The 14747-nt window shown below is 40.2% G+C and overlaps 1 protein-coding gene across 1 annotated transcript; it reads left to right on the forward strand.

The window, feature by feature from the left end:
- Nucleotides 1–8394: 8394 nt before the first annotated feature.
- LOC133639897 (uncharacterized) lies at nucleotides 8395–14451 on the forward strand. The gene is made up of 4 exons (XM_062033581.1): nucleotides 8395–8489; nucleotides 8566–8889; nucleotides 13954–14093; nucleotides 14218–14451. Exons 1-4 carry the CDS (start codon nucleotides 8423–8425, stop codon nucleotides 14449–14451), a joined length of 765 nt encoding a protein of 254 aa, XP_061889565.1. The 5' UTR covers nucleotides 8395–8422.
- Nucleotides 14452–14747: the final 296 nt, after the last annotated feature.

Consider the following 14747-nt stretch of genomic DNA (forward strand, 5'->3'; position numbering starts at 1 on the left):
AATGACACAACGAGACGACGACGCGCCGTCATGCCTGTAAAAAAAAAATATGGCGAACCGGTACTTTTCAAACAGAGTATAGTACCGTTTTTGATTCATTAGTACCGCAAAAAAAAATATACTAGTACCGGTATACCGTACAACCCTACAATGCACACGTCAGTGCAAAGATGAGTGAGGAGACTCCGATTCATGTGCACACTGGTAAATTTTGCTTCAAATGTTTCAAAATCAAAACATCAAAATAAACTGGACTGGACTTTAGATAATACTGTTGGCAAGTTCTGAACAAATACATGACGTGCATTCAAGTACCGTATTTTTCGGAGTATAAGTCGCTCCGGAGTATAAGTCGCACGGGCCGAAAATGCATAATAAAGAAGGAAAAAAACATATATAAGTCACACTGGAGTATATTGTAAGTCACATTTTTTGGGGACATTTATTTGATAAAACCCAACACCAAGAATAGACATTTGAAAGGCAATTTAAAATAAATAAAGAATAGTGAACAACAGGCTGAATAGGTGTACGTTATATGACGCATAAATAACCAACTGAGAACGTGCCTGGTATGTTAACGTAACCAGTGACGTGCGGTGAGGTTCATGACTGGTGAGGCACTGACTTCATCACAGTCAGATTTACAAACATATGAACCCTAAAGAGTATCATATTCACCATTTGATTGGCAGCAGTTAACGGGTTGTGTTTAAAAGCTCATACCAGCATTCTTCCCTGCTTGGCACTCAGCATCAAGGGTTGGAATTGGGGGTTAAATCACCAAAAATTATTCCCGGGCGCGGCGCCGCTGCTCCCCACTACTCCCCTCACCTCCCAAGGGGTGAACAAGGGGATGGGTCAAATGCAGAGGACAAATTTCACCACACCTAGTGTGTGTGTGACAATCATTGGTACTTTAACTTAACTTTAACTCTACACATACAAACTGTAGCACACAAAAAAGCACATTTAATAAAAAAAAACGTTAGTATGGGCTTACCTTTACTTATAAGTGCGGGAACAGTGGTGTTCGTGTTGGAGGAGTTTTGAATGAATGAAATATGAAATCAGTGCTGCAGTCTGCAGGTGTACCTAATGTTGTGTCCCTGTTCACGGCTCCTCCGGCGCGAGCATTGTTGTTTTTGCACTTTTTGGCTTCTTGTTAATTTACTTTTTTTGGGTGGATTCGGTCTTGCACGTGGAGGGTTTGGGTGTGGGCTTTGGTTGGTGTGGCGCTCCCGTCGAGGGTTCTGCGGCGGGGTGCATTAGCCGGCACAAGGAGGCGGGGTTACTGCGAGCCTCCCACAGTGTGTCTTCGCAGCAGTTTTATGATCGCTCAGCACAATAAATACGTTACACACATACAGTTGTTGACACAATACACTGTGCATTATATACCTCAGCTAACTAAACTATGGAAATGTATAATATAGTTCATATAGCAATACGGTCTCACTGCACAGCAGGCCAGCAGTTAGCCCAGTCCGCAATCCATGGTGAGGCACAAGTGCCTCAACTGGCTGCTGATCACCGCACCGTCTCTTCTCAGTATTTGAACGGCAAATGTGAAAATTCAGCGATTTTGAATAAAAATAATCTAAAACTGGTGAAGTTAAATGGAACATAACATAACAATTTAATTCATTTTTTTTCTTTTTACATTTTTTTTCTTTCCATGATGGCAGGTGAGGCCCCACCTCCCCTGCCTCTAGTGACTGCACGTCACTGAACGTAACATATTATGGTTATCATTCAAATAACTACAACATTTCGAACATGCCAAACGTTTACCAAACAATCTGTCACTCCTAATCGCTAAATCCCATGAAATCTTATACGTCTAGTCTCTTACGTGAATGAGCTAAAATAATATTATTTGATATTTTACGGTAATGTGTTAATAATTTCACACATAAGTCGCTCCTGAGTATAAGTCGCACCCCCGGCCAAACTATGAAAAAAACTGCAACTTATAGTCCGAAAAATACGGTAAAACCTTTAAAAAAAATTCCTGGATGACATTCTGACAATAAAATTCCATTTGCATCCAAATAATTGACTTTTTTTTTTTTAAGTCAATTTACATTATGCAAGTGAGTAAATAACCTGTGATTAATCCAAAATCAAAAGTCTGCTTAAAAGCGATTATCTTTTAACAGCACAAGTAAAAATATGTTATCTATATGTAGATTCTTAGTCACCATGTCAAGGTAAACCACACATGTTGAATGGAGGCAACAGGATTCTTCAGAAATTTCTTCAACAAACAAGAAGAACTCAGATGCCTCCATTCAACCTTTGCAGATCGTATAAAACTCATTTCACAAAAAAAAACTTCCCTTATTTTTATTTCCACCGCAATAGTCATATTGCACAGGGGAAGCCGACCTCAGAGTCTTTTACTTTCATTAGGCCTTTTTCTACCTCAGGAACATAAACAGGAACTGTACCCCCCTGTTTTTCCACCAACAACTACCCAGGTAGATTTAGTTCTTCAGAAACTATCTTTAGTTACTGGAAAAAAGGTGGGACTTTTATGAATTCTCCAGGAACCTGTGGAGAATGCATACATTTTTAATTGTTCTTCCTTAAAGGCCTACTGAAATGCGATTTTCTTATTTAAACGGGGATAGCAGGTCCATTCTATGTGTCATACTTGATCATTTCGCGATATTGCCATATTTTTGCTGAAAAGATTTAGTAGAGAACATCGACGATAAAGTTCACAACTTTTGGTCGCTGATAAAAAAAGCCTTGCCTGTACCGGAAGTAGCAGACGATATGCGCGTGACGTCACCAGTTGTGGAGCTCCTCACATCTGCACATTGTTTACAATCATGGCCTCCAACAGCGAGAGCGATTCGGACTGAGAAAGCGACAATTTCCCCATTAATTTGAGCGAGGATGAAAGATTCGTGGATGAGGAAAGTGAGAGTGAAGGACTAGAGGGCATGCCACAAATTAATCCCGCATAACAAACACCTCCCCCCACCCGTCCATATAACCCGCCAATACAACTCAAACACCCGCACAACACACTCAATCCCACAGCCCAAAGTACCGTTCACCTCCCCAAAGTTCATACAGCACATATATTTCCCCAAAGTTACGTACGTGACATGCACATAGCGGCACGCACGTACGGGCAAGCGATCAAATGTTTGGAAGCCGCAGCTGCGTACTCACGGTACGGCGTCTGCGCATCCAACTCAAAGTCCTCCTGGTAAGAGTCTCTGTTGTCCCAGTTCTCCACAGGCCAAAGGTAAAGCTTGACTGTCATCTTTCGGGAATGTAAACAATGAAACACCGGCTACGTGTTTGTGTTGCTCCAGCCGGCCGCTAATACACCGCTTCCCACCTACAGCTTTCTTCTTTGCTGTCTCCATTGTTCATTGAACAAATTGCAAAAGATTCACCAACATAGATGTCCAGGACACTATGGAATTTTGCGATGAAAACAGACGACTTAATAGCTGGCCACAATGCTGTCCCAAAATGTCCTCTACAATCCGTGACGTCACGCGCCGGCGTCATCATACCGAGACGTTTTCAGCAGGATATTTTGCGGGAAATTTTAAAATTGCACTTTAGTAATCTAACCCGGCTGTATTGGCATGTGTTGCAATGTTAAGATTTCATCATTGATATATAAACTATCAGACCGCGTGGTCGGTAGTAGTGGCTTTCAGTAGGCCTTTAATCCATAGTCATGTTTGAAGCAGCTAATATTTTCCCATGTGAACTCTTTGGGTTTTTATCCTATGTCCGTTAGTAAACTCTGTGTCAACCTTGAAGGGGCCGGAATGTCTGCTAGGAGTATAACATACTCCCTTTCTGTGGAGAAGGCCTTATCTGTTTGGAACAACAGCTGTATTTCTTTCTGGGCGGGAGGGCCTGTTTTTGCTCTACATAGGCTGACTCTTTGTTGCTACTATTGTCGCATTGTAAGGGCTGGTCTCCTAAAGCTTTAGTAAAACTCGGCCAAGTACTATTCTGTCTCGGTGGTCCTTCTTACTCAACATATATGTCTTTCAAAAAGAACTTGGGATTGACTAGTGCAGGGGTAGGGAACCTATGGCTCTAGAGCCAGATGTGGCTCTTTTGAGGAACCGCATCTGGCTCTCAGATAAATCTTAGCTGGCATTGCTTAACATGATAAGTCAGTGTTTTTCAACCTTTTCTGAGCCAAGGCACATTTTTTTCATTGAAAAAATTCTGAGGCACACCACCAGCAGAAAACATACAAAAATTAAACTCAGTAGCCGATATTGACAATAAAAAGTCATTCTCGCAATTGTTGGATATGAATTCAAACCATAACCAAGCATGCATCACTATAGCTCTTGTCTCAATGTAGGTGTACTGTCACCACCTGTCTCATCACGCCGTAACTCATTTTGAGTTTTTTTGTGTTTTCCTGTGTGTCTTGCGCTCCTATTTTGGTGGCTTTTCCTCATTTGTTGGTATTTTCCTGTAGCAGTTTCATGTCTTCCTTGAATGCTGTTCCCCGCACCTGCTTTGTTTTCACAATAAAGACTATTTAAGTTGTGCGGACGCACTCCTTCTTTGTGGGGACATTGTTGATTGTCGTGTCATGTACGGATGTACTTTGTGGACGCCGTCTGCTCCACACGCTGTAAGTCTTTGCTGTCGTCCAGCAATCTGTTTTTGTTTACTTTGCAGCCAGTTCAGTTTTAGTTTCGTTTTGCTTCAGTGCCTTTTCTTAGCGGCACTTAGCGGCACTTAGTGATCACGACAAACCATGTTCCCGACATCTACAAAGCAATTAGCTACCGGCTGCCACCTACTGATATGAAAGAGTATTACACGGTTACTCTACCGAGCTCGAGACAGCGCAGACACTCAACAACAGCACATTTGCAGATTATAATTACTGGTTTGCAAAAAATATTTTTAACCCAATTAGGTGAAATTACATAATCTCCCACGACACACCAGACTGTATCTCACGGCACGCTAGTGTGCCGCGGCACAGTGGTTGAATAACACAGCGATAAGTAATGAATAATTCCGCTGGTAATCACAGTGTTAAAAATAACGTTCAAAATATAAAACATTCTCATGCACCTGTTCAAGAAGTCGCATTAATGGTAAGAACTATTTTATTCATTATTGGTTAGCTTCAGAATAACAATGTTATTAAAAAGAAGAAGATACTTATTATACTCTTAAAATGTTGGTCTTACTTAAAAATGCACACATTTAGTCGTATTCAGTGTTAAAAAATATTATATGGCTCTCACGGAAATACATTTTATAATATTTGGCGTTCATGGCTCTGTCAGCCAAAAAGGTTCCCGACCCCTGGACTAGTGTGTCTTATTACCTGAGAGGAAGACGGGTCAAGCGCAACAAACCTTAGAGAGGCGGGCTGTGCTGTCGAATACTGATTGGTGGAACACAGTTGGGGTGCTTCTAAAACTTTGTTTTTTGAAATTTCAGCCGCCATTACAGTATGGAAGGACACCTTGTTTGTCTTATTTATTGTGCATTTCTAATACAACATTCTCGACGATGGAAAGAAGAAGAACAAAAGGAACTTTTGACTTGCATGAACTTTTATGGGGCATCTTTTTGCTGAAAAACACTAATTAGTGGAACTATCTTTGAGTGTTTTTACTCAGCCGTAGTCTTTAAACTAGTATGCAGTTTCACGCTGTTTATGACTTTTTACGAACCTAATTTCGATACGCAAAGCTACGAGAATTGGATGGACGGACACTTTTAAACGCAGTTACAGAGGAATATATATTATTTAGCCGGCCTCGTAGTGGGAATTTAAAACTTACAGTACCACTGATAGTCACACACTCACTAGGTGTGGTGAAATTACCCTCTGCATTTGACCCATCCCCTTGTTCCACCCCCTGGGAGGTGAGGGGAGCAGTGAGCAGCAGAGGTGGCCGCGCTCAGGAATCATTTTGGTGATTTAACCCCCAATTCCAATCCTTGATGCTGAGTGCCAAGCAGGGAGGGAATGGGTCCCATTTTTATAGTCTTTGGTATGACTCGGCCGGGGTTTGAACTCACGACCTACCGATCTCAGGGCGGACACTCTAACCACAAGGCCACTGAACAGGCATATATGCATACTTGCCAACCTTGAGACCTCCGAATTCGGGAGATTGGGGGGGTTGAGGTGGGGGGGGGGGGGGGGCGTATATTGTAGCGTCCCGGAAGAGTTAGTGCTGCAAGGGGTTCTGGGTATTTCTTCTGTTGTGTTTATGTTGTGTTACAGTGCGGATGTTCTCCCGAAATGTGTTTGGTGTGGGTTCACAGCATGGCGCATATTTGTAACAGTGTTAAAGTTGTTTATACGGCCACCCTCAGTGTGACCTGTATGGCTGTTGATCAAGTATGTCTTGCAGTCACTTTCATGTGAATGCAGAAGCCGCATACCATATGTGACTGCTGTTTGTATGGTGAAAAAGCGGACGCGTCGACAGGTTGTAGAGGACGCTAAAGACAGTGCTATCACGGCACGTCCTTAATAGTTTTGTCCGGGTGAAAATCAGGTGAAATTCGGGAGAATGGTTGCCCCGGGAGATTTTTGGGAGGGGCACTGAAATTCGGGAGTCTCCCGGAAAAATCGGGAGGGTTGGCAAGTATGCTTAAACATCCTTCTTGAAAATGGCCTTGCAAGAAATATTGCAGCATTTGATGGGATAATAACGGTCTTTAGCTGAATATGTCAAGTAGAGATTTTACTGCCCAAGCACTGACAAATTTTATATACTTCTGTTAACTTAGGACATAAAAGTGAACGAAGCGCATACTTAGTCAACAGCCATACATGTCACACTAAGGGTGGCCGTATGAACAACGCCAACACTGTCATAAACATGTGCCATATACTAAAATCACACTAAACAACAATGACAAACACATTTCGTGTTATGGTTTGCAGGGGGAGATGCCGGCAAACAGACACCAGGGGGCAGTGTATACAATTATTTATTATATAAATATATTCAATATATATATATATAATAATAACAAACAATACTAATTTAATAAACTAAGGAAATGGAGTGTGAACTAGATCCAAAATGTAATGGTGTAAGACTATGTGTAGAATTTAACTGAAGTGGGTGTTACCAAAGTGTTGAACGAGATACGAGGAAGTCCAGGGGGCAGGCAGATGATCCGGGATACAAGCAGGGGTCCGTGGGGCTGAGAGGAGCGTCACAGTTCAAGTCCATGCGAGGTGGTCGAGATCCGGGAAGGCAAGACACTGCGGGCACACGGGAGAAGACATGGGGTCAAGGCACGGAGAGGAAACAAGGAGAGAGCCTAAAGCTAGTCGCTTACTGTACACCATGAGAAAACTAAGTTTCTGCGCCGATCCTTGGGTCCACCCTGCCTTTATCCGGCTCGCCCTCATTAGTCTCAGGTGTGCAGATAGCCGGTGAGTGTTTGCAGCTGGCGGCTGCTGCAGGGCGGAGCCGCGCATACCGCGTCCCTGGATTTGCGCGGCCTTGGGCGTGTCCCGAGGTGCGCACAGACGCATGAGCGGCGTTGGCAGGGGTCTGAGCCGTAACATTTCGGGAGAATATTTGCACCGCAACACAACATAAACACAACAGAACAAATTCCCGGAATTCCCTGCAGCACCAACTCTACAATATATCTGCCACCTGATCAACATTTTGTCCTCCTTCTCTGCTATTCCGGTCTGGCTACGGCGCAACACTTCCCGCTTCCTGCTAAATTGAAACTTGTGATTGGATGCTCACTTTGGAATGACAAGTGAGTATCCAATCACAGTCTCGTTAACACCAGGCTACCTAGATAGGCTACTGTCAACAACTTGTGATTTGATTGGCTATCGCAACTGTCTATCAACTGTATGTGTTCTCAAATTCATCCGCTAACGGTCCTGATGAGTATCCACTCACAGGACGTGTAAATGTCACGATCAACGTGAGGCCATGTAGAAGGCCTTACTGACAACATACAAGACAACTTGTCTGATTGGCTATCGCAACTGTCTATCAACTGTATGTCTCCGTTCACTTACAGTGCACGGACGCCCGCATTGTTGATTCTGAAGGCCTCCGGCAGATTTGGTACAGCATGGCAACATAAGCTAGCTGAATTCTGATTGGATACAAACTAAAACTAAAAACAACAGCACTGGAAGGAGCATAATATGACATGAAGAGAATATGAGTACTTTTAGATATTTAGGGAAAGTAAATAAAAAAATACTTTTATCTTTAATCATGATCATGATTTCTGGTTATGTTAGGCCAGCAGAGAAGTCCTCGCTGGCCCTGACCGGATTTCACTTTCAGATCCCCTTAAAGAGGGAACTGTGCAAACCCATGGACATAAAAGCACGTGACTGAACATATAGACACAGTGTGTCGGTATATTACCTGAAGGAACGCTGTGAATGATGGGAGCATCTCTGATCCTACGGACAACTGCAATATTCCTCACTGTCACCCTACAAGTCAAAGGTGGGATGCATGTTTTGTTTATATGTCTGTAAAGGCGATGCGACACTTACACTAACACTGTTTGTGTCATTGACAGCTGTGTTCTGTTTGACAACCAAAACTTTATTGGAGGGTGAGAGCCTTGAGTTTAAATGCCACTATAAAGATGGCCGTCAAAGTAGCGTTAAGTACTTCTGCTTAATTGATGGCAAAAGGCCCATCAAACACCTGATACGGGCCAAAGAACACAACAAGTGGGTGCGAGAAGGAAGATTCTCTCTATTCGATAACACAAGCGGAGCCTTTTTCATGGTCAGGGTGGACGTGCTGTACGCACAGGACAGCGGGTTGTACCGGTGTGGGGTGGACGCTTGCCTCACTCCAGACCTCAACGATGTCATACAACTAAATGTCTCCAAAGGTAAAGTGTACAGTTCAGCCTCTTTTTGCACATACATCATATCAAATTACCTGGTGTTGTATATTTCAGTATAATGTAGTCTTAAAACAAAACAACAACCTCTGATAACAACATAGTAGTGGATTAAATGAGTGGTCCTATTTGTAAAAGTCACAACCTGATTTATTGATTAAAAAACAACAACACACTTTTTAAAAATGTTGACTATGGGGAGAAAGCTTCCATCGTGAAATAATTTAACAGCATTTTAAGAAATGTATTAATAGTTATATTACCTATTACACCAAAGTTATGTCTCCAGTTGTTAACATAACATAACAAAACATAACATAACATAAGATGTTTTTGGACTGCGGGAAAAACAAAATACCAGGTGCCTGATTTGAATTCCGAACCAGGCAGACCACATCTCCTGCGGCCCACTTAAAAAAAAATAAATAAATAAATAAATAAATATATATATATATATATATATATATATATATATATATATGCATATATATATATATATATATATATATATATATATATATATATATATATATATATATATATATATATATATATATATATATATATATATATATATATATATATTTTTTTTTTTATATTAAAAAAAAAAAAAAAAAAAATATATATATATATATATATATATATATATATATATATATATATATATATATATATATATATATATATATATATATATATATTTCTTTTTTAAGTGGGCCGCAGGAGATGTGGTCTGCCTGGTTCTGAATTCAAATCAGGCTCCTGGTATTTTGTTTTTCCCGCAGTGTATATATATATATATATATATATTTTTTTTCCCGCAGTGTATATATATATATATATATATATATATATATATATATATATATATATATATATATATATATATATATATATATATATATATATATATATATATATATATATATATATATATATATATCCTTAAAACACTAGAGGGCTGTCACATGAAGTAAATAATGTTTGACAAACCTATCTGCAAGTAGAATCTTGAAAGTAGCAGCTCCTGTTGTTGTAAAGAGGAACTGGACCAGTGTAAACATATTGCTTGTGTGTGTGTGTTTTTTTAAAAAATAGGGTAAACAAAAATAATGAGTTAACCCATGGGATTAATCACAAAAATATTGCATGATTAATCATGCCATTCATTTTGACCGCACATGTATGAAGTGAAAGTACTTCCCAAACTTCCCAAAACACACAAGCATGTTTTTACTCACGCCCAACGAATCACAAATAATCAAAAAAATGTCTTCAATAAAAAAAAATTATTTGCAAGCAAAAAAAAATATTTTCTGCATGTAAAAAAAATGTTTGCAAGTGAAAAAAAACCCTCCAAACTATTTTCTTCAATTAAAAAAACAATTTGCAAGAAAAAAAAAATATTTTCTTTAATAAAAAATTTAATTTAAATTTATTAAAAAAATTAAAAATTAATTAAAAAAAAAAGATAAGATTTTTAAATAAAAATGTTTTTTTCTACAAGTAAAAAAAACCCTCTTTTCTGCTAGTAAAAAAATGATTTGCAAATCTAAAAATGCTTTTCTGCAAGTTACAGTAACATTTTGCCGGTAATATTCCACCCTTTTCTCAATAATTTTCCACCCTGAGCGATCCACACACTTGCACCCGTAATTCGCACACGACAACGACAGGTGATGCTGCTGAGTCAATTTATGGCAGTCAGAGCTACTGTTATTTGCGCATGGTGCCGTCCACCAAAAATAACAAAGAAGAAGAAGCAGTGTTACTTATTGTTGCCTTTGTGTTATGTTGTTACGCCGTTGTGGTCAGCTGGGAAGACAGAGAGCCAGGACAAGTAGCTGTGTAGCTCAATCGTGTGCCTTATCTATGTCGACACAAAAAAAGCACATTGTGCATGAACACCTTGTGTATGAAATTCGCCATATGAAAAAAAAAAGAGCCTTGCCTTGCCTAATGCCTGGGCCAGCGGTCAGCAACTCAAAATTTTGAAAGAGCCATATTGCGCCAAACATTTTAAAATAAAAATTTGTCTGGAGCCGCACAAAATTAAAAGCCTTATATAAGTGTTATAATGAAGGCAACACATGATGTGTCTATATTAGCCTACTATCAAAGGCTGATGCAAATCTTCGTTGACAAATGTATTATAATTTTTATTCTACACATTTTTGCAACATTGGAAATCATTAGTAAAATGGAGGCTTCTCACAGGATGACATAACTTCTAGAAATGACTGTCTTAGAACGGCCAAAGGTATAGATGTGTGTGTCCAAGTTTAAGGAAACGGCAGGCTGTCTTCTTCTAATGGACTTATTACAATCTTTGCAAGCTGGGTAACATTTGCTGTGGTCTGGAACAACATGGCACACAAACAACTATGAGAAATGCAGCCAATATTACATACAGATAATGTGTCATGAGACATGCACATATAAATTAAATACACAGAGGACATAAGTAAAGAAAATTAAATGAGCTCAAATATACCTACAAACGAGGCATAATGATGCAATATGTACATACAGCTAGCCTAAATAGCATCTTAGCATCGATTAGCTTGCACTCATGGATTGACCAAATATGCCTGATTAGCACTCCAGCAAATCAATAAAATCATCAAAGCTCACCTTTGTGCATTCAAGCACAACATAAAACGTTTGGTGGACAAAATGAGACAAAGAAGGAGTGGCATAAAACACGTCTTTCTGTGGCAGCATCGGAGAAAGTTGTACATGTATACAAACTACGATGAGTTCAAGGATGGCTGAAATTAGTAGGACAAAACGATGCTTGCCAAATACTCTCATCAGCATTAGGAAGGTTTATGTCATGTTTGTTCTCCTACAGAAAATATATTAAAATATATTTTCACACACCAGGGAGCCACTAGGGCGGCGCTAAAGAGTACACCTCTGTATGTAATTCTATCTACCTGTACTAACCTTTATGTTTTTGTCTTTTCTAGGAAATGAAACAACGACCATCACTGTGCACAGTAGGTATTTGATGTCAAATGTAAAATTAAGGCACAACACTGCCATGTTGATCAGGCACAAACCATTAGGACACATGCTTAAATTAATGTATGAATGTATTACATTTGTATTCAAGTATTTATTACCAATTCACTACAATGCATTGTATGTACAGTGGGGAAATTATTCATATGGCCCCATTCCTGGGGTGGAGGTTTAATCATTTTGCAATGCAGTCTGCTAAAACATGATGGAAAGCGCCACTCTATGTAGCAACTGACACTGTGGTCAAAGTTGTAATTGCCACAAAACACTTTTTAAAGGCCTACTGAAATGAATTTTTTTTATTTAAACGGGGATAGCAGATCTATTCTATGTGTCATACTTGATCATTTCGCGATATTGCCATATTTTTGCTGAAAGGATTTAGTATAGAACAACGACGATAAAGATCGCAACTTTTGGTATCTGATAAAAAAAGGCTTGCCCCTACCGGAAGTAGCGTGACGTAGTCAGTTGAACATATACGCAAAGTTCCCTATTGTTTACAATGATGGCCGCATGAAGTGAGAGAGATTCGGACCGAGAAAGCGACAATTTCCCCATTAATTTGAGCGAGGATGAAAGATTTGTGGATGAGTAAAGTGCAAGTGAAGGACTAGTGGGGAGTTGAAGCTATTCAGATAGGGAAGATGCTGTGAGAGCCGGGGGTGACCTGATATTCAGCTGGGAATGACTAAAACAGTAAATAAACACAAGACATATATATACTCTATTAGCCACAACACAACCAGGCTTATATTTAATATGCCACAAATTAATCCTGCATAAAAACACCTACGTGTTTGTTATGCTAGCTCCTAGCTCCTCTGCTAGCTCCTAGCTCCATAGAACACGCCAATACAATTCAAACACCTGATCAACACACACAATCACTCAGCCCAAAAGACAGTTCACCTAACCCAATGTTCATAAAGCTTATATATTTTTAAAAAGTTACGTACGTGACGCGCACATACGGTCAAGCTATCAAATGTTTGCAGCCAAGGCTGCATACTCACGGTACCTGGTATTCAGCTGGGAATGACTAAAACAGTAAATAAACACAAGACATATATTTACTCTATTAGCCACAACACAACCAGGCTTATATTTAATATGACACAAATTAATCCTGCATAAAAACACCTACGTCTTTGTTATGCTAACTCCTAGCTCCTATGCTAGCTCCTAGCTCCATAGAACACGCCAATACAATTCAAACACCTGATCAACACACACAATCACTCAGCCCAAAAGACCGTTCACCTAACCCAAGGTTCATAAAGCTTATATATTTTAAAAAAGTTACGTACATACGCAAAAAAAAAAGTTGCGCACATACGGTCAAGCGATCAAATGTTTAGAAGCCAAAGCTGCATACTCACGGTAGCACGTCTGCGTCTTTGTCATCCAAATCAAAGTAATCCTGGTAAGAGTCTGTGTTGTCCCAGTTCTCTACAGGCGTCTGTGTATCGAAGTCAAAAGTCCTCCTGGTTAGAGTCTCTGTTATCCGAGTTCTTCCATCTTGACTGCATCTTTCAGGAATGTAAACAAAGACGCGCCGGCTGTGTACTGTTGTTGCTGACTTCGTTCGAAAAATACGTCCGTTTCGCACCGACAACTTTCTTCTTTGCTTGCTCAGCTTCTTTCTCCATAATGCAATGAACATAATTGCAACAGATTCATGAACACAGATGTCCAGAATACTGTGGAATTATGAAATGAAAACAGAGCTTTTTCGTATTGGCTTCAATGTGGAAGCCATACCCGTGTTCCCCGGGCTACGTCACGCGCATACGTCATCCTCAGAGGTGTTTCGAACCGGAAGTTTAGCGGCAAATTTAAAATGTCACTTTATAAGTTAACCCGGCCGTATTGGCATGTGTTATAATGTTAAGATTTCATCATTGATATATAAACTATCAGACTGCGTGGTCGGTAGTAGTGGGTTTCAGTAGGCCTTTAAGATCTTCAACACTCTACTGCCGTCTGGCGGCTACAGTGGACCCGTCACGTTTTATGTGTCAGGTGAACCACCACGAATGGGGCCAAAAGTATCACCTTCCCACTGTACTTGGATCAAGGTGGTGCAAGCTCAGGTTCTCTTTCTGTCTTTAGAGCACAACCTGATGCTGTTTATGGCTGCAATAGTGTGCACGGCTGCCCTGGTATGCGTGTGTCTCTATACACTCGTGTTGCTGATGGCTTTGAAAAAACAGAAAAGAAAGGTTAGTTCACATAGACACACAACAATTGGGATTATCGACTATGAAACTTGCACTCATCCCACAGATTTCATCCGACTATGAGACCATGACGCCTGCTGTCATTGGTGAAGCTGAAGGCCACGGCAGGAGTTTGAGTCTGGAGTGTATCACTCATCCTGACGCAGTAACAGTCGACCCCACAGTGGGACTTAGGGAGTCGTCTTCAGGCAGCCTCAACCTCAATGAATACCTCGATTTAGATCTCAACCTATTGGAGGAGCATGTCTACCATAACATCAGTAGAGAGAACCTTCCATAGAATTATCGTCTGGTTTATACAACAACTCAAATCCACTTTCAGATGGACTCACCCTAAAATCCTGGTTGCCACCATGCAAAGTTGTGGTGCTTTTAGTTTCAAGTCCAAAAGGAATAGGATGAAGCGGAGCCCATTTGGTCCTACCACCGTGGACAAAACCGGAGACAGAGAAGACATGTTTTTGCCCCCTAAAATAATGTAATGCCATTGAATGGAGGCAAGTCAAACACTTGCCAGCGATTCCAAGTTGTAAAAAGAGTTGTCTGTCACCTTGCATTTCCCTGTTCTCACCACTA

Source organism: Entelurus aequoreus, linkage group LG22 (genome assembly GCF_033978785.1).
Source record: "Entelurus aequoreus isolate RoL-2023_Sb linkage group LG22, RoL_Eaeq_v1.1, whole genome shotgun sequence".
Taxonomy (NCBI): domain Eukaryota; kingdom Metazoa; phylum Chordata; class Actinopteri; order Syngnathiformes; family Syngnathidae; genus Entelurus; species Entelurus aequoreus.

Excerpts from the sequence above, each read along its gene's own strand:
- LOC133639897 (XM_062033581.1), top strand. The coding sequence starts at position 8,423 with ATGATGGGAGCATCTCTGATCCTACGGACAACTGCAATATTCCTCACT. Across the intron at positions 8,490-8,565 it reads TGTCACCCTACAAGTCAAAG|CTGTGTTCTGTTTGACAACC; the intron begins GTGGGATGCATG and ends TGTCATTGACAG. Across the intron at positions 8,890-13,953 it reads ACAACTAAATGTCTCCAAAG|GTGAACCACCACGAATGGGG; the intron begins GTAAAGTGTACA and ends TTTATGTGTCAG.